Source organism: Brassica napus, chromosome C2 (assembly GCF_020379485.1).
Source record: "Brassica napus cultivar Da-Ae chromosome C2, Da-Ae, whole genome shotgun sequence".
Taxonomy (NCBI): domain Eukaryota; kingdom Viridiplantae; phylum Streptophyta; class Magnoliopsida; order Brassicales; family Brassicaceae; genus Brassica; species Brassica napus.
Genome location: NC_063445.1, coordinates 28,876,462 through 28,897,999, shown reverse-complemented (window position 1 = coordinate 28,897,999; position 21,538 = coordinate 28,876,462). Strand labels below are relative to the sequence as shown.

The 21,538-nt window shown below is 36.7% G+C and overlaps 1 protein-coding gene and 1 long non-coding RNA gene across 2 annotated transcripts; one reads left to right on the top strand and one right to left on the bottom strand.

Annotated features, from left to right (window-relative positions):
- The first annotated feature begins 14,074 nt into the window (after positions 1–14,074).
- Positions 14,075–14,810, top strand: LOC106378198 (secreted RxLR effector protein 161-like). The gene is made up of 2 exons (XM_013818366.1): positions 14,075–14,175; positions 14,282–14,810. Exons 1-2 carry the CDS (start codon positions 14,075–14,077, stop codon positions 14,808–14,810), a joined length of 630 nt encoding a protein of 209 aa, XP_013673820.1.
- A 4,202-nt stretch (positions 14,811–19,012) lies between these two features.
- Positions 19,013–21,032, bottom strand: LOC125581635. The gene is made up of 2 exons (XR_007319280.1): positions 19,429–21,032; positions 19,013–19,289 (listed from the first exon to the last, which is right to left on the bottom strand). It is a non-coding gene; the product is annotated as an uncharacterized LOC125581635 (long non-coding RNA).
- Between the last annotated feature and the right edge of the window lie 506 nt (positions 21,033–21,538).

Below are 21,538 nucleotides of genomic sequence, written 5' to 3'. Positions count from 1 at the left end.
AATAAAATGAAAAGGGGATTTTGGGTTTTAATTAACAAAAAAAACAAATGGGCTTTCCCATATTGGGTCACGGTCGTTACACATTTATTAGGAAACACCTAATGATAAAAAGAGACACAAATGGAAGCTAAACCATGTTAAAGATGGATGTTAAGTTAATTGACACGAAAAACGTTAAGGAGGTGTTATTGGTTTATATATTTTGATTTATTTAGAAATCCATATAGTATTTATAAATCCAAGTAAAATATGCAAATCCGGAGGTTTTCCCTCGGATTTGAGTCTTTGTATTTTTAACTAAGAAATCCAAACAAATCCATTCAAATCCATTATAAAATCAAATATATTAGTAAATCCGTATGATTGAATAACACTTGATTTGATACAGAATTTATGAATCATTAAACCAATAACACATGATTTTAATACAGATTTGAAAATCATAGAACCAATAACACTAGATTTAGTTCGGATTTTCAAATCCATTCAAATACAACAACCAATAACCCCTACTAAGTATGCAGGAAAATTAGGTTAGTGAATAGCATGTGAAAACGTACCTTATATATCATTTTTATAGTGTTACTGTAACGACCCGGTTTTCTTAACAGGAATTGGTTTGTGTTTCTCATTAATTAAATTGGTAAACCAATATAGTTTTGTTCAATTAAGTATAAATCCAACAAGCAAATTGGTTTCTTAGGTTTAATTAATTGTTGCCTTATATAAATACACAAAAGTGTTTATACCTTCATCTATCTCAAAACTCTCGCCGCTTAACGTCACGTCTCCACTACTTCTCCCTTTTTCTTCTTCGCGATCATGTAACATCACTTAGTGGTTTGTATGTCATCTTGATCAACACTCACCACTCGGAGGAGCCTTGCCATGCTGGAGTTGATGAAGATCACCGGAGACCAAGCCTTGTGATTGGACGTTTTCTTTGCCTCGTGCTGGTGGTGGTACACTCGCCATGGTGAAAGACGAGCAAACCAGAGCCGCTGCGTTCCTCTCTGTCGACCATCAGCACATACCGACGTGAACGCCTGGTCATTGGAGATGAGATGTGTTGACGGAGAGCCATAGATGCAACCTCGTGACGTTACATACATGGTTGATGATGTGAAGAACATGATCAAAGACTTGAAGGGTTAAGTGTGGTCCTTCCTTGTTTTCTTGCGCATCAAGTTATGTAAAGCCGTAAATCTAACTAAACTTATTGCCTCTTTTCTTTTGTGTTACTGTTTTATGTGTCCGAATGGTCCTTCGAACGTGCCACTTTTTCAAACCAATCCAAGGTGAAACCTTAGCTTTCTTGGTGATCAAGTCATGTCATTGTTTTCCGATCTGATTCTGGTTCTCGATATTGGCTAAGGTGAGGACTACTTTATTAAATCCCAAGCTAGTTTAGTACTATTATTATGGAAAGTCTAATTTTGAAACATGATCTGTCTCTGTGAATCGAGTATGTTTGAGATTTTTGTTTGTTTATTATTATTTTTGATTGTTAAATTGGAAATAGGATAATAGAGAATTCAACGGTTGTGTGAAATGATTGATGTTAAGGACTGTTATATATATATATATATATATATATATATATATATATATATATATATATATATATATATATATATATATATATATATAGTTATATAGTAGAGACTATGTGATGAGTGCAGGGGCCCCGTGAGATCTGGGCTAGCGATGCATATGAGTACGGGGGCAGAGAAATCTGAGCTAACGACGTATAGAGTACGGGGCCCAGAGAAATCTGAGCTAGCAACGTATAGAGTGCGGGGGCACAGAGACATCTGAGGTAGCGACGCATATTGGATGAGTACGGGGGCCCAGAGACGTCTGAGCTAGCGACGTATATTGTGTGGTGTGGGGTGCAACGATGTTTGCATATCGACGCATATTGGTGGAGTGCAGGGGTCCAGAGATGTTTGGACTATCGACACATATTATGATATCATATATCCGTATGAGGAGAACGCAGGGTGTGTGGACTAGCTATGTACCATCAGCGTATTGTTTGTTTTGTGTGATGCGCTAGGCATCTTATTTTTTCATGCTAGAGCTATGCCTACATAGTCGTAGTGCTATGTACTGAGTCAGTGGTTTGCTGTTTAGCATCACATACCTCACTGGGTGACTCCCCTTGTTGTTCATCCTTCTTTCTTCCCATTGCAGGTGAGCTTGCCGAGTAGTTGGATATCTGGACGGTTTGGTGTCTTGGGACAATTCTTACATCTATTACAATAAATAACTCAACGTAAAACCCATGTCAATAGTATTTGATGAGTTACCCATTTTTCCTCCACTTTTGAGAGATGAAGAATGCTAATCACCATATCTTGAGCAAGTCATGAAATCTAGGAGAAAAAAAACACATTAATCAGACATGCATAATCACAGAAGCTGATTTAGACACACTCAACTTTTTGTCTATGTCCACACCATTACTAAGGAGTGATAAAGATTGAAACATAGAGAGATTTTTACTGAAAAGTTATCTTTATTTTTCACACCTTTTACAGACTCACACCATTTCTCTTTATACAGACACTCAGAACAATCTAGATGTTATACCACAGCTGTCATGGGTGAGTCACGTAGAGTATCAAATCTGTTAGCCTTTTGCTTGATTGGTTTCGCTCTGGCCCATTGGACTGATCTTACTTACATTCCCCCTCAAACTCGTGGCAGGAGAAACTGAGACACCGAGTTTGTCACGCAAGCTCATGAAGGTTCTTCTTGGTAAATACTTTGTGAAAATGTCGGCGATCTGAGTTGAGGATGGAATGTGTTTTGTCTCAACAAATCCAAAGGCCACCTGTTCTCGGATGTAGTGATAGTCAGTCTGAAAATGCTTTGACCGTCGGTGAAACGCATGGTTTGTTGATAGGTATACAGCCGAGAGATTGTCACAGTGGACCATAGTAGCTTGATGCTGAGCTATCTTCAGATCACGAAGTAGATTGGATACTCATGTGAGTTCTCTCACTGTTGTAGTAAGTGCTTTGTACTTTTCCTCCGTTGAGGAGTGAGAAACCGTGCCTTGTCTTTTGGCTGACCATGACAGTATTGTCGATCCCACGAAGATACAAAATCCAGCGGTAGAGCGCCTCGTGTCTTTGCAGCCTGACCAGTCGCTGTCGCAGAAAACAGTGAGAGTCATGTTTGGATCATCTGTGATAGCTAGTCCTGCTCCCAACGTTCCTTTGACATATCTCAGCGTTCGTTTCAGAAGTCCGAAGTCAGCCACAGTCGGAGCATGCATCCGCTGACATACAAAATTAACAGCAAACTGTATGTCACGTCTTGTTATAGTCAGGCACTGAAGCTTTTCTGCTAGGCTTCTGAAGTAAGTTGGTTCAGGAAATAGCTCTTAGTCTGGATCATCCAATACAATAGGGAGAGGTGTGGGCATTGGGTTGCAGTCTGACATTCCAGCCTGATGAAGAATGTCTGCAGCATAGCCTTATTGGTGTAAGAACAAGCCTTTGTCTGTTTCGTCTACCTGAATGCCGAGAAAGTATTTCGGTTTCCCTAAGTCTTTCATGGAGAACCGGGTATTCAATGACTTCATAAGTTCTTGTAGAAGGTGTTATGAATTTCTTATGAGAAGAATTTCATCGACATACAAAAGCAGCAGTAGAGACTTCTCGTTGTGATGATACGTGAAGAGAAAGGGATCTGATTTGCTGCACTCGAAACCAAACTCAAGCAAGAAGTTACTGAATGTATCAAACCATGCCCATGGCGCTTGTTTTAGGCCTTAAAGAGCCTTTGTAAGACATCAGACATGAGAGGGTTTGTCAGGGTCAACAAAGCCTGACGGTTGAAACATATAAACTGGTTCCTTGATATCACCGTGAAGGAACGCATTTGACACGTCGAGTTTCTTGATAGGCCATTTCCTTGTAGTAGCAACCTTGAGAACAAGTCTGATCGTCGCTGTTCTGACAACTGGGCTGAAGGTTTCGAGATAGTCGACTCATTCTTCATGTTTGTTGCCTTTAGCCACCAGTCTCACTTTTCTTTTGTCTGGTGTGCCATCAGGCTTGAGCTTCGTTGTAAACAGCCATTTAGAGTTTAGTACATGCATATCCTGAGTTCTCGGAACCAAGGTCCATGTTCTAAGCATATGAATCCTTCTTATCTCTTCTAGAGCAGCATCAGTCCAAGCGGGATGCTTCATTGCTTCATCAATGTTTCTTGGTTCTTCAGGTGTGAACTTAGAAGCAAGCATCACATATCTGGCATTTGGTTTGGTTATACATGCCTTTGATCTAGTAGTCATTGGGTGGGTATTTGTCATATGTTCTTGTTCCTGATGAGCAGCTTCTGGTGCAGCTTCATTCTGTTCAGTCAGATTTTCTTCATCGTTGTCAGAATGATGATCTTTTTGTATGTCTTGATCCTGCGCTTGATGACTTGTTTCCTCTGGAGCTAGTCTCAGAAGGAGTTGGATTGGTGGATCCTTTTCCTTCTCTTTGTCAATAAGACTTGCTAGCTGCCATGACTTAAGCAAAGCCGTTTTTGATACGTTGGAATCATCTTCTGATATCTTGTCTTAAAAGGGAACTCATCTTCTCCAAATAAAACATGTCTTGAGATGTAAACTTTACCCGTAGGAGGGTAGAGACATCGATAACCTTTATACTGACTGTTGTATCCGAGAAAGACATATTGCAGTGACCTTGAATCAAATTTGTGCTGAGAGACTGGCCTGAGGCATGGATAGCAAGCAGACCCGAAAACTCTGAGCATAGTGTAGTATGGTTTACTCTGAAACAACCTTTCATGTGGACTTTTCTTTGTCTGAGACGGAAGCAAGTTCACAATGTAGTTGGCTGTGAAGAATGCTTCAACCCAATAGTGTAGCGGAGTGTTGTAGTGAAACATCATCGACAGACCAAGCTCCACAATATGCCGATGTTTCCTTTCCGCTTTCCCATTTTTCTCTGGTGTGTAAGGACATGACAATCTGTGAGCTATGTCTGATGCCTCAAGATGTTGTTTCAACAGGTGACTTGTAAATTATCCTCCACCGTCGCTCTGAAACTCTTTAACTCTTGTGTTTAGTTGGTTTTCAACCAGGGTCTGAAATTTCTTGAAAACCAAAAAGAATTATGCTTTGTTATGAATAGGGTATAGCCAAGTATAGCTTGTGAACTCATCAATGAAAACTGCATAATATTTGAAGCCCTGGTTTGATACAACTGGAGAGGGACCCCATAGATCACAATGAATTCGATATAGGGGCTTTAAAACACAAGAGGAAGAAGAAAAACTCACGAAGGGGGTGTGTTCTGCTCTTATTGATTGATATGTCCTTACTGGAGTGTAGTTGTTGAAGAATCTTGATGTTGGAGTGAGCTAGACGATGATGCCATGTAGCTTCACTTGCTGCAATCTGACGATCAGAGTAGAACATCTCACAATCTTGATTCTTCAACATATAGAGTCCATTAGTTCTTGGACACCACTTTCTGAGTTCTCAAATCAATTACGCAGACCTTGTTAGAATCTAAGTAAACTCCGCAGGGATAATCATCACATAACTTTGATACAAACATTAAAGATTTCTTCATTGTAGGACAAACCAAGACCTCGTTTAAAGGAAGTTTACCTTTTGAAATAGAGATAGTGGTAGATCCGATGTGTGTGATTGGCAAGTAGGCACCATCACAAACCATAATTGCATCACTACCTTCATAGTGGGAGACTTGTTGTAGTCCTGACGCAAAAGATGTGACATGGTTTGAAGCCCCTGAATCTGGATACCACTCTTTGCCAGTGTCGTCCGAGACACGCAACGAGGAGAAAGCTTCAGTATTGTAGTTATTGTCGAAATGATTGTAGCATCTCATTGCAGTGTGGCCAACACGACCACAAATCTGACAGACTGGTCTGTCTCCGGGAGAACGACATTCAGTTTGATGCTGACTGAATCCTTGACCTCTGCTAGATAAACGACCTCTTCCTCTGTAATAGCTTGAGCAGCCCCGACCTCTTTGACTTGGGGCATATTGGGGTGGAATAGACTCTGAACGTTGAGTGTTGAATGCCATATGAGGATTCTCAGCTGTGTTTTCTTTGTACGTCTGGAGCTTGGTGTCAAGGTTTTGAACATCTGAGATGACGTCATTGAATGTCAGAGCAGGAACCCTACTGAGAGAGCTTTGAATCACTGTCGTCATGGGGTCATATTCTCTTCCCAAACCATTTAGGAATCCAAAGATCTTCATCGAATCATCTACTGGCTTCCCGATAGAACTCAGTGAGTCACAGATCGATTTGAACTCGCGACAGTAAGTAGAAAAGGTCTTGCCTTTCTTCGACATGAGCTGGAGGTTACGGCGGAGCGTGAACTCTCGAAAACGCTGCTTTTGTTGAAGTTTTCTGCTAGCGAAATCCAGATCTCCCTTGATGTCTCGAGACTATGAACGTGCCCTAGAACCTCCTCCGATAGAGTTCCGAACAACCACGAGCGAACAAGCTGGTCCGTACAGAACCAGGACTCAAACCCAGGATTTGGAGCTTCATGGTCTCCTCCTCCTTCGTCAGTGATCTGTTGAGTGTGTGATGGGGCAGTGACAGCGCCATTGATGAACCCGATAAGCTTTTGACTCGACAGCAACAACTCGAATTGCGTCTTCCACAGCAGGTAGTTGGTGTCGTTTAGCTTCAAAGTAACTGAACTTTTAATATGAACACCGTCGGGAAAAGGGTAGGTCTCAGCCATCGCTTTACCTGTTAAGGTTAGTGATGCTCTGATACCATGATAAAGATAGAAACTTAGTGATATTTTACTGAAAGTTTATCTTTATTTTCCACACCTGTTACAGACTCACACCACACCAGTAGAATCTTGAACTTGAAATGCCACTGGATTAGCACTCAGTTTCTGAGACGATCCTACAACTCTTTGACTCTCATCCTGATCAAGCATATTGTAAATCTCAGTCAAACTCAGACGTGTCTTCATGTTCAATATTTGCCCTCGAATATTAGCAAATTTATCATTGAGTCCCATAAGGAAATGAATGATACGACTGGTTTCTGCTTCTTCTAGCAATTCCTTAACGTGATCACAATTGCATCTTCTAGCTGTAGTGATCTTCGTGTTGGATAGTTGCTCCCAAAGAGTCTTCTTCTTGGTGTAGTAAGCATATAAATCCATAGATCCTTGCTTCAGAGTAGCAATAGATTGCTCAAGCTGATATTTCCGGGGCAAATTACTCACACGAAAACGCGTATGAAGATCGTTCCACATCTCAACCGCATCTTCATAGTACAAGATATTGTCATAGATCTCCCTATTCACAGTATTAAGCAACCACGACTTCACCATGCTATTGCATCTACTCCCAATATTGACCATTGGATCATTCTCAGCTAGTCTTGGTAACGATCCATCAACAAAGCCTATCTTATTCTTAGCATCAAGACTCATCCTCATCGCTATGTACCAGTTGTTGTAATTTGTTCCGTCTAGAGTTTGATTCGCAATACACAATCCATGATGATCCGCAGAATGCAAGAAAAAAGGACTATGAGTGTCGATCGATTGTATACCAGAATAAGCCAATCCCGCAGTAGCTCGATTAGTCGCGAAGATCTGAGGCTGAACAGCAACAACCTCTGGTTCGTCTTGCTCGGCCGATTCTGATTCCGCATCGCCGATGTTTCTGAATCTGAAACGGTGTTCCGAGTCCTCATCTTCCTTCCTTGCTTCGCCATGATGAAGATTCACTTCGAAAATTGAGAAAATGTCGATCGATGAAATTAGATTCGCCAATAGTGACGAAATCAAGTTCCGAAGCTTAGATTCAACAAGATCTTCACAAATTTACTGTGAAATTAGAAGAAAACGATGAGATCGAAGAAGAATTTCAGAGAAAACGAGCTGAAAGACGCCCTGATACCATATGAGAAAACAGTCGTGAAATGTATATGATTCTATTATTCACATTAAAGTTACATTGTGTTCATTTACATGTATATATACTCTACCCTGTACCGAACTAAACCAGTAGTAAATTACATTTACAATTGAACCGGATACTAAGGTAAACCAAGGGCTAATACTTTGTTATGGGAAGCGTTGGGAGTTGGCGAGTGGTGCAAACGACGTAAATTTTAGGATAATGACAAAAAAAGGAAACTGTTACAGAGTAGACCGGAGATGGTGAGTTTTCAAGAGGCACGTCGATTAACGTTGGAGCTCCAAGGGATAACGTAGAACCTCTATAAATTATCGGGACTTTGAAATTTTATTAATTTATAGAGATATTAATTTACAAAAATTTCCTTATTTAGATTTCTTATTTTAGGATATATTTATTCTAACATAAGAAAATATATGATTTTAGTATATAGACATTAATTGTTTTTTTTAATTTGAAATTTATATTAATTTTATTATTTTATTTGGTGTATATAATATATATTTCATAGAACTTAAATGTGTTTTTAGATTTAATATTACTAAATTTTATCAAAATATAATGATAATTCTATTGTGAATATAAAAAAACAATATAATAATAAGTTTTTACATATATAAAATATGTATACATATAAATTATTAATTTATAATTTTAATAGGACTATATATTTACATATAATTTTCAAAATAAAAATATTATCTTATTATTTTATCGATTTGTGTCAAATTTTGAATTGGAGACCGGCAAAATTTATTAATTTATAGAGATTATTAACTTATCGAGTATTAATTTATGGAGGTTCTACTGTATAATGAAGCAAACTCTAATAACTTATGGGCCTTCTAAGAAAATAATATAAGAGTTCATAGCATTTACTCCATCTATTTCAAAATGTTACATATTTTAAACTTTTCACACATTTTAATAAAACACATTAAATTTACATATTTTTGTGAGTATTTTTTTCATAATTTTAAGCCAATAAAAATCTAATAAGTGCAATTAAGTTTTTTGAAGTTTGCAATTAGTTGATAAAACATGCATTGAAAATGCAAAAAATAGATCTTTTTGATACAAATTTTTTCTATATAATATAGAATATGTAACTTTACGAAACAGAGGGGGCAACAGTTATAGAATATTGCCCATACATTAGTATTCGGTGAAAAAGTAAATAGAGAAGCTTAAAAATAGGATGACACGTGGCTTTGCCCCAAGGAGAGAGAAAAACTTAATATTACTGTATTAGAGATAGATAAATAGATTAATAATGTGCTACAATATGTAGCAAAATAGTAAAAAAAATTGAGTTTATTAAATGATTATGTATATTGTTGATTGTGAGTGTCGGAAAAGGTCGAGTCCGTAAAGGGTTTGCCTCAAGACTTTAAGAATACACTGGTCCCAAGGTACCCAGAATTATTCAAGGAGTATTCTGTGTCTTGTTTGCAAAGAGCAAGCTGATTGCATCTAGCGTAAATCAATAGTTCAAGCAAAACAGAAACAAACCATGACCTTTTTCAGTTGATCAATTAATTTAAAATTTCAACAAAAAAAAAAAAACAAAAAAACAGAAACAAACATGTACCACTATTCCATTTCCATTCACCAACAACCAAACGACTGAACTGTTTCTATAACCAATTTAGTGGAAGCCTAAATGATAAAGAACCAGAGAGAAACCATAATCTTTTGGGTGGCTTTGCAAATGAGGTTTTGTAAGTATCATTTTCACATTTGCTACTTAAGAAACTCTGAGGAGAGTGAACCTTTAATTTCACCTGTCTTTCCAAGGAGAAGAAGACATAGACCAACACAAATTATAATCAAACAGATGAAGAAAGTAAGTAGTGGCTCTGAAACTAAATGTGTGATTGAATAAGTTTGTTTTATTAAGTTTACTACAACTAACATTTGATAAACATATTGGTTGACAGGGGCGAAGCCAGGAAATTTTTCTAGTGGGTGCACTACTAATATTAAAATTAAAATATTAAATAATTTTTAAAAATATTATTTAAAATTAAAATAAGATATAATATGAAAATAAATGTAATAAAATATTGATATTAATACATTATAAATTAATCATTGCTTGAAGTAAGGTATCACTTTTTAGTTTGTGATATTTTCAAGCAATTGTTTGGTAAATCAAAATGAGATACACTTAAAATGATCTCACATTCGTTTGGATAGGGTGGTTTCCACTAATTTCATTGCATAAAAACATTTTTTCATGACTTGCACCAGTAACAGGTAAATTCAAAACCAATTTCAAAAGTTTACAAATTAAAAGATATGTAATTAAATAACTAAATTACTTTTTCATCGTCGATAAAAAACAAAATTTATCTAAAGTCAAATTAGTCATTCACTACAAGAAAACATATTTTTTACTAGGGCAGTATTCGTTGTAAATTCGTCGTAAACGGGGTGTTACGACGAATTAACGTCGAAAGACGTTTCGTTGTTAAACGTCTGTCGTAACGGAGGTTTCGTCGTAAACGACTCGTTACGTTTACGACGAAATATATTCCTCGTAAAGCGCAGGGAAAGAAATCGTCGTAAACGACACGTAAGATTTCGTCGTAAAGCCCACGTAATTATTTCGATGTAAAGCACACGTAAATACTTTCGTTGTAAATCACTCGTAAACATTTCGATGTAAAATCCTCGTAAATCTTTCGATGTTAATCACTCGTAAACATTCGATGTAAACTCCATGTAATGTTTACGAGGAGTTTACATTGTTTCTTATTATATTATTATTAATTAGTATATAATAAATTTTAATTTATATTTAATATTCAGAATTTAAAATAATTTAAATTTTAAAACGAAATATGAAATTGAAAAACATATTTTAAAAAGTCATTTAAAAAGTCATACAATAATATTTAAATTCATAATACAAACAGAAATATTAAAAAAATTACATATTCTCGAAGTAGTTGGTGGGGTTGCTCGGCTGTTGACGGGTTGGATCGGACTCTTGGGGATCTCGTACTGGCAATCCAAGAGCGGCTCGTCTCTCACTCCACATTCTCTGCATAACCGGGTTTCCCACGGGCATCACGTCTAGCAAATCCTCAAGAGAGTCTAAGCGAACCTGCTGGCTATCCATTCGAGCTTTCATCTGAGCAGTCTCTTCATCCCGTCTCGAAGTGTATGACGAAGTTGCCCTTGCAACTTCGTTAACAGAGCCTATACCGACTATCCGTCCCTTCTTTTTAGGAGCCACCTATAAAATCAAAACATATATTAATGTAGTTAATTATGTTAAAATATTTAAAATAATGTAAACAAAAATTTTAAGTTGTACCTCTTCGAAGATTCTGTCGACCTCTTCGGTGGACAATGTGACTGGTAATCCATCAGGAGACTCCTGGGTTAGTTGCGTCTCCCGTTCTTCAATCCGACCAGCCACTGTTTGGAAGAGTTTCTCAGATGCAGGATCCACAAAAACTCCGTCGGATGTGGCGTGAGTCATCTTGAATAGGTCAGACACAGATGGTAAGACTCCCGTCTTCTCGAACTACAAAAAAAAATTAAATTAAATATTATAAATTATATTAATTGAATATTTTAAAATATATATTTTAAAACAAAACTTACAGCTTCTAAACGGACTCCTGCATGAGGTTTTTGTTCGGTTCTGTGAAGCATGGGCAAATGACCATCTTTATCCTTCGTCCTTCGAGAAGCCGAGCACGAATTGGCCTTTTTGATCGAAGAGGGGTGCTCCCAATAGGCGATGAGGCCATCCCACACATCCGTCGTGAGCTCAGTGGGCTTTCCCTCATACCCGTACATCTCCCACTTGTCCTTCCAATCAGAGACTGTGTTGCAGAGGCGGATCTTTGCCTTTGCAACGAATTCCGCCTTCACCCTCTCGGTGATTTCCAAAGACCAATGCCACTTTTGCTGAAACATAAAAATTTTGAAAAAATTACACTTAATAATAAATATTAAAAATATATATATATATTTAAAAAGTCACACACTCTGGGATCACAAGTGAGAAGGATCACCATGAAGAAGTTTCTTGTGAAGCAATGTCAAAGGATCAGATTCAATCAATGATTTCTTATCTGAGTACTCATCTCCAATCAAGTGGTTGTTTCACATATCACTGGTAGCCTTTCCGGTAATTTCATTTCCCTTTATGATCATTCCTTTCATGACATGATAGTTTCTTCCACTTCAAAAGAAACAGATGTGTCTCTTAGAGCTTGAATTATAGACTCAGGAGTCATTCACCATGTTAGTAACGATAGGAACCTGTTCACAGACTATAAACCTTTAGATAGAACATACGTCACCCTTCCTAATGGTTTTACTGTTACAATAGCTGGCACGGGTAGCATTCATCTTACTAGCAAAATTACTTTGTTTTATGTTTTATACATTCCGGATTTCAGATTTAACTTGTTAAGTGTGAGTGTATTAACAGAAACATTGAACTCAGAAGTTTCTTTCACTGTTGATGATTGTTTTATTCAGGAAATTACTCAGGAATTGATGATTGGTCAAGGTAGTCAAGTGGGCAACTTATATCTGTTGGATGTTGATAATAAAATGCATAAGTCTCTTTCGTTTAAAGGTATGTCTTGTGCTTCTGTTGTTGCTGATTTCAATACTTGGCATAAACGTTTAGGTCATCCATCTTATGAAAAAGTGGATTCATTATCTGATGTATTGAAAATTTCTCATTTAAAGAATAAAGGTCATTCTGATGCGTGTCATATATGTCATCTGTCTAAACAAAAGCTTATTCCTTTTAAATCTAGACACAATATAAGTAAATAGGCTTTTGATCTGTTACACATAGATACTTGGGGTCCATTTTCTGAACAAACTGTGGATGGTTTCAAATATTTTTTCACGATAGTTGATGATTTCAGTAGAGCAACTTGGGTTTTTTTAATGCGTAACAAGTCTAATGTTATTCACATATTCCCTGATTTCATTACAATGATTGAGAACCAATATAACACTACGGTTAAAGCAGTAAGATCAGATAATGCTAATGAACTGAAATTCACTGACTTGTATGCATCTAAAGGAATTGTCTCTTATCATTCATGCCCTGAAACTCCTGAACAAAACTCTGTAGTAGAAAGAAAACATCAACATATTTTAAATGTTGCTAGAGCATTGTTGTTTCGGTCAAATGTTCCATTAAAATTTTGGGGTGATTGTGTTTTGACTGATGTGTTTTTGATAAATAAATTACCTTCTCCAGTGATAGGAAATAAAACACCTTATGAAAAGCTTACTGGCAAACAACCTGAATATGAATTTCTTAAAACCTTTGGTTGTTTTTGTTATGCTAGCACATCAACTAAGAATAGATTCAAATTTGATCCTCGTGCTAGAGCTTATATTTTTCTAGGGTATCCTACTGGGTATAAGGGTTATAAGCTACTAGATATAGAGACACATTCTGTTTCTATCTCTCGACATGTCATTTTCATGAGGAAATCTTTCCTTTTGTTTCATCAGATCGAACTGATGTTGTCAAATCCTTCTTTCCTCATTTTCCTTCACATGCACAACCTGATACATTTTCATCTGAGAATGTATCCTCTAATGTACATCCTTCTGATGTGCCATCATCTTTTGGTTCACTTCCCTCTGGAAGTAGACCATATCGTTCAAAGAAACAACCCGCAAACCTGCAGGACTTTCATTGTTACAACGTTAAACGTACCCACACTACACCTTACCCTATTGCAAATTTTGTTTGTTATTCATCTCTCTCTGAACCTTTTTAAGCTTTCATAAATGCTATCACCAAAATCAAAGAACCACAAAAATATTCAGAAGCCTTGTTGGATAAGTTGTGGCGAGATGCTATGGGAGACGAGATTGGTTCTCAGGAAAGAAATTTCACTTGGAGTGTCTGTCCTTTACCCCCTGGTAAAGTACCTATTGGTTGCAAATGGATTTTTAAGGTGAAGTATAATCCGGATGGTACTGTGGAGAGATTTAAAGCACAGTTGGTGGATCAGGGGTACACGTAAGAAGAAGGGGTAGATTACAAAGCAACGTTTTCACCAGTTGCGAAGTTGTCTACAGTTCGAATTCTTATTGATCTTGCCGGCAAGATGAACTGGTCATTCAAGAAGTCTCATGATGATCATACGCTGTTTGTGAAGAATGTCAGTGGGAGATATTTGGCTGTGTTAGTATATGTTATTGGTGGCGAGTAATAATGATGGAGCAGTGAAGGAGTTCATAGATGAGTTGGAATCACATTTCAAGCTCAGGAATCTAGGATAAGCAAATTACTTCCTCGGATTGGAAATTGCAAGATCGAAGCAGGGGATCTCTGTTTGCCAAAGGAAGTATGTGTTGGAGCTACTTGATGATACATGCTTTCTTGGTTGCAAACCATCATCTATTCCTTTGGATCCTACGATCAAGCTATCGTCTGAGACAATACGGAAACCATCTGATGGCTCCAAAGTGATTCATGAAATGGGAGAGTCACTTGAAAATCCCAAGGTTTATAGAAAGTTGATGGGCAGATTGATGTATTTGGCGATCACAAGACCCGACATAGCTTATGCTTTAACCAAGCTACGCCAATATTCATCTAAACCACGTGATGCTCATCTGGCGGCTGTTCACAAGCTTCTAAGGTATCTTAAAGGGACTATTGGTCAAGGTGTTTTCTATGAAGCTAATGGACAGTTGACACTACGTGGTTATGCAGATGCTGATTGGGGTTCTTGTAGGGACACTCGAAAATCTATAACATGTTATGCGATGTTCATTGGTGATTCGTTAGTGTCTTGGAGGTCGAAGAAGCAACACACAATATCAAGAAGTACAGCATAAGCAGAGTTTAGAGCGTTGACTGATGCTTCTTGTGAGATTGAGTGGATCATTTGAATCATGAAGGATTTACATGTCGCTCTACCATTGCCTACTCAGTTGTTTGGAGACAATACGGCAGCGTTACACATTGCTAATAACTCTGTGTATCACGAAATAATTAAACATGTGGAGTTGGATTACTATACGATTCGAGAACGCATTGATAACGGCATGGTGAAGACAATGTATGTTCGTACTAATCAGCAGCTTGCAGATGTCCTCACCAAGGCATTGTATCCTACTCCATTCCGGGATCTTATTGGCAAGATGGGTGTTCTAGATATCTATGCACCTCCATCTTGAGAGGGGGGGGGTATTAGCCCTTGGTTTACCTTAGTATCCGGTTTAACTGTAAATGTACAGGGTAGAGTATATATACATGTAAATGAACACAATGTTACTTTAATGTGAATAATTGAATCATATATATTTCACAACTGTTTTCTCATACAAAGCTTTCTCCTGGATTCCATTATCAGTGATATAATTTCTTCTTTATAGGTAATTCACCAATCGCTTCTTCTATTGTATAGCTCTAACCTTAAATCTCACAAGTTGCAGATATGCACGTCCAACTGTTATTGACTTGTGACGCTCTCCCTCCGCTGTCATGTGTAATACACGAGATTCAAGGTAGTCCGTTTGTTTCTAAAACCCATAGAGGGTCATACACCAAGTAGATATTAACAGAACTCCTTGTCAGTAAGATCAGTCCAATGGGCCAGAGCAAAACCAATCAAGCAAAAGGCTCATCTCAGGAGAAACAGAACAAGACAAAAGACAGAGCGACGGTTCAGAAAGGGAGGAGCTCGAGTACAATAAAGGAGACACTCCTGCTCCGTAACAAATTTGATAGTCTACGTGACTCACCCATGACAGCTGTGGTCTAACGTCTAGATTGTTCTGTGTTCTTACCGCAAAACATTTAAACCACGTGATCATAACGTGATTTGGTGTCTTGCTCCAGTTCGGATATGCCCCGTCGTAGTAACCCTTAATCGTCGCCGAAACGCTCCGGCTAACACGGTTGTTAGCCCCAAACCTGAAAAAAAAAACAATTTCACCGTTAGAAAATAAAAATAATTTAAATTTTAATGTAATAAAAATTAATAACTTACCAATAAGTTCTTCGGGGTCTATCAGGGTCTAGAACATCCAAACCCTCCCGTCCAGGCTAAGCAAGCAAATCTTCCACCGTATATCTCGCGAAGGGAGCATATGAAGGCACACGCAAATCCGGATGAACTACACCTTCTGGAACAGGCTGAGGTGCAGCCACTGGAGGAGGAGGTGGAGGCATCTGCGCTGGAAGAGGAGGACTCGAAAAAACTCTCTGAGAAGTCTGAGAGTCTGGAACTGCATCGGAAGACGATGGACCGGAAGAAGATGTACCGGAACCATCGCCAAACAACTGGGCATAAGTAGGTGCTGCTGGTTTCCTTCTAGGAGCCATCTAAAAAAAATTTAAATAAATTTAACCAATTATGACCACATAATTAAAAAATTATTCTGTTACCTAACTAATCACCTAAACTATAGTTTTCCGTCATCTAACTAATCACCTAAACTAATTACCTAACTAATCACCTAAACTAATTACCTAACTAATTAATCACCTAAACTAACTAAAAAAAAAGGAGGAAAGAGAGTGTACCTTAGAGGGAGAGGAGAGGAGTTTGGGAGGAATGAACGAGAAAGCCTCGTCTCGGCGTCTCAATATATAGAAAAGGATTCGTCGTAAACGCGATGTAATATTACGACGAAGTTACCATGCCCGCATTTTTACATTTACGACGAAGTTACCAGGCCCGCGTTTTTCGATTTACGACGAAATTACGTCAAAACGTCGGTTTACGACGAATTTACCAGGCCCGCGTTTACGACGAAGTTACCAGGCCCGCATTTTTCCATTTACGACGAAATTACGTGGAATAGATAACCATTTACGACGATTTTACAACGCTTAACCCTAAACACCGAGAATGAAATCCCTAAACCCCAAAGTCACATATCATCTAACATCATATCTCTTCTCTACTACTTCTTGCTCTTTCTCCAACTTAAACTCTAAAACCCTAAAACTCCAAATAATTTTTTTAAAACTAAAGAAATACATATTATATAAAACAACATTTCTTACACATACATTAAGATGGTAAAAAACAATATTTCTTTAAACATACGTTACAATAGAGAAATACAACATTTGTTAGATATATTACATCACTCTAAATCGTTTTCGTTCTCATCAATATTATATCACTCTAAATCGTTTTTGTTCTCATCACTATCATTACAATCATCATCGTCGCTTCTCTCGAACTCGTCTTTACGTACTTCATCTGTCGCATCTTCGAGAATATCTTCATATTGAAAGTTTTGCGGGTCGATCAAAAAGATTTCATCAGTTGGTTGTTCTGTTACCTTAAATTCATTGATAGCGTCTTCTTCTTGCAAGGGCGGTTCTTCTCCAGCGACAATGCGTCCACGAGGTGTAATTTTGATAGCAGCTAACCAGTTTATCCCCGAAGTTCGAAGCCGAGGATAAGGAAGGAAGCTAACTTGCTCGGCTTGTGAAGCTAAAATGAAAAGCCCAAATTTGTTGTAACTTCTCCCAAAATTGACATCCACAACACCAAATTTGTTATACCGAATCCCTCGGTTCACAACAGGATCGAACTATTCACATTTGAAGAGGACGCATTTTAGCTTCAATAACCCCGGAAATTCCACTTCAATAATCTCCTGCAAGATCCCGTAAAAGTCTGTTTCACCTTTCACACATATTCCGTAGTTACTCGTTGCCCGATGTCTCCCATACTCGTATGTGTGAAAGGTAAATCCTCGTGTGAAATACATAGGTGATGTGGTGACCTTTGCAACTAGACCTTGAACCAATTCGTGAAACCATACGGGATAATAAGGATCGTCATAATCAACCTGCAAAAAGCAGATATTCTTAATTAATATTGAAGTATCAAAACACTTACTTAATTAATCAATGTATGAGATATATTACGTAGCTGTGATTTTAACCACTTGACAAAGTGCTTATCTTCACGTGTGTCCACATCAGTTGCAGATATCCCTGGTATTGCTTCTTCAACTTGAGATACAAACATGCTGCAAATTAAACAAATAATCAAGTCATACATAATTAACTTCAATTCATATAATTAACATTCACAAAAATATTTACCTTTCAAAGTAACGGTTCACTGCATCCTTGCAGTTGAGCAGAATATAAGTGTGGGCACTATGTTTATCCTCTTCACATGACCACCATACTTCTTTCGTTTTACCACAAAACCGTGCAATTTCGCAGAAAATGTTAGGAACACCATCAATTGGATATGATGTCGGTACTCCACCATCATCATATCTTCTAGGAATTCTTTTTCTCGTACGAACAGTTGGAGCAAAGTAGTATGATGTGAAGTTAGATGTTTCGGCTGTCAAACTCCCCGCAACTATTTAACCTTCCACCTTTGCAAGATTTCTTGCTTTCCCTTTCAAATGTTTCATCTGTCGCTCATACGGATACATCCATCCGTTGTGAACAGGTCCACGAAGCAATGCTTCATACGGTAGGTGTACAACTAAATGCTCCATGACGTCAAAAAATGAAGGAGGAAATATCTTCTCCAACTAGATGCTTCATGGCACTACAAGAAATATGGAGAAGATATTTCTTCTCCAGGTCCACGATGACTTCTTCCTTGAACATACGTGTGCTAAGATCTCTGAAAAATGCGCCGATGGCTGTATATTGCAAAAGTAATCAAATTAATAACATTTCATAACATATGTATATATATTATAAAATTATAATTACCTGCAAGTGCTTCATGGCACTACAAGAAATATGTACATTGTTAGCGCGAGAAATATGGTATAGTAGATGTTTGATAGCGAATTCACAAATGCTATGTATGCGGCAGCCATCATAGGTACCACTCCTACGATAGTGTTTTCTGAACGCTACGAAATATACAGATTCGATAGCAACTCTTATATGATATTATTAACTTAACTATAGCTTCTGATTCGTGTTATGATGTACATATAATGACATTGATATAAAGCTATAACTAGAAATATAACAATTAAAAATTATTTTGAATATTTAATTAGGATTAATTAATTAGTTAAAAGTTAAATAATTATAAATTAAATCGAAAATTATTTTGTAACTGAAAATAAAATAAATTTTATTAATAAATTAAATTTGGTTTACAGATTAATTCTGGTTTACAAAACTAAACCAGAAATTAAAAAATAAAATCAGACCACTACAATTTTCCTAACTCGGTTTACACTTAACCAGACCTAACCTAAACCTAAAGAAAAAACTCCTACCGCCTCCTCCATAGCCTTGTCCCTCTTCCAGCAGCCATGAACCTTGCTTCCTCCAGCCACCATGAACCTTGGCTCCTCCACCTATCTTTACCAAAAACAAAACAAAATCAGATTCGTAATAGAGCAACAGAGAGAAGGAGATACACAGCTACGGAGAGAGAGAGAGAGAGAGAGAGAGAGAGAGAGAGAGAGAGAGAGAGAGGGAGAGAGAGACGTCGACCGTGGTGGTGGTGAGACAAGGGGGAAAACGGTGGTGGTGAGACGAGGAGGAGACACGGTGGTGGTAAGATGAGAGAGGCGTTGAGAGAGATGGGCGAGATGAGAGACACGTTGAGAGAGATGAGAGAGAAGAGAGATATGAGATATGAGAATGAGAGGTTAGAGTGAAGAGAGAATCGGGGAAAAAAAAAAGCAGAGAAGGAGATGAGATGAGATCTGTCGCGAGAGAGAGAAGAAAAAAATAAAAATTAAATTGAATAAATCTCTACCTTTAGATCTAAGTTAATCCAATGGTTAAAAGTGTGATCTATGTATTTGAATCTGATTGGCCAGAAATTTTGTCTTTCTTTTTCTATTTTTATTTTTGTTTTGTTCTTAAATATTTGATAATTTGTTTTCTAAGTAATTTTTCTTAGTTATACCTTATATAAAATTTTCTATTTTCGAGTTTATAATTTAAGTTTAGAGTTTTCTTTTTTGAACATAATAAGTTTATATTTATTTTAAGAATTGATGTTTAAGTTTGAAAATATTTGATTAATATCAAGACTATGATTTAAGATTTTGGATCAGAGTATGAAAATATTAGATTTGAATATTAGGTCTAAGTTTTGTAGTTAAATTTTCAAAATTTTAGTTTTGAAGTTTATATTTAGAGTATTTTATGTATAGTAAAGTTTAGTGTATATGGAATATAAAGTTTTGAGTAAGGGGTTGGAATATAGTATTTGGGGTTTAAATTATGATTTGAAATTAAATTATGAATTTAAATTTAAGATTTAAGTTAAATTATGAAAAAATAGAGTTTTAAGGTTTATATTTAGGGTTTAGGGTTTAAAAGAATTTTAGGGTTTAGGGTTTTAAGCATGTACAAAAAACCCGCGGCATTTCGTGGCTATTTTATAAAGACCTACAAAAGATTTCGTAGCTAAATCGTAGCAAGAAAATACTCTTTATAAATTGTTTTTTTTTTTCTTCAATCTTTGATGATTTGTTTTGTAAATAATTTTTCTTACTTATATCTTATTTCAAAATTTATATTTTGTACTTTGGAATTTAAGTTTAAAGTTATTTTTGAACATAATAAATTGATATTTATTTTAAGAATTAATATTTAAGTTTGGTCATCATTTAAAAAGTTTGTATGTTTACACATAATGTATAATTTATGTTTGAAGTTATGATTTAGGATATAGAGATTGATTAAAGATTAAGGATATGTGGTTAGGAAATTATAGTTTAAGATCAAGAAGATTAAATTTTAAGTTTAATTTTAAGACTTGAAGTTATAATATAAAAAGATTACAGTTTTAAGAGTTGTCATTAGTGTTTAGGGTTTAAAATCATGTTTAAGGTTTAGGGGTTCAAATAGCTTTTCTTAGCATTATAAAAATGCTATTATAAGTCTTTCGTAGTTTTATTAAGCCGCTTAAATAATATTTTTGGCGCTTAAATCTAAATTCCCGTTAAGTACTGGTGAAACCGGTGATTTTATTTTTCCCGCTCACGTAATTCTTAAAATAGCATTAATTAAATGATATTTTAGGTTTTTCTCTATCATAGCGTTTATCTAATGCTATTATATAATACGAAAATTTCTAAATCATCTACGATAACAGTTTGGTAAAACGTGCTATAATAATGTGCTATCAATGTATACTTTTTTTGTAGTGTGGACATTTGCTGGAAGGAGCTCGGCAAAAGCAAATGGAAGTAGTCGTTGCATAAACACATGACAATCATGACTCTTCATTCCGGAGAACTTTTGACCTCGTTCAACACATCTTGACAGATTTGAAATATAACCATCAGGAAACTTAACTTCTGATGCAACCCAGTCAAACAAGGTTGTTTTGGCTTCTGATGACAACCGGAAGATGGGAACAGGAACGTTTCCATTGCTCTTGATATGTAACTCACTTCTTGAGCAAATATTAGGTAAGTCCATCCTTGACTTTTTGTTATCTTTTGTCTTCACAGGGACGTTAAGTAATGTATTCATGATGTTCTCAAAAAAGTTCTTCTCAATATGCATGACATCCAGATTGTGGCGTAAGAGAAGATCCTTCCAATAGGGTAGCTCCCAAAATATACTCTTCTTATGCCAATTG

Bases quoted from the DNA above. Each gene is read 5' to 3' on its own strand.
- LOC106378198 (XM_013818366.1), top strand. From the start codon at position 14,075: ATGAACTGGTCATTCAAGAAGTCTCATGATGATCATACGCTGTTTGTG. The intron at 14,176-14,281 runs GTAATAATGATG...GGAAATTGCAAG, and splicing joins GTATATGTTATTGGTGGCGA to ATCGAAGCAGGGGATCTCTG.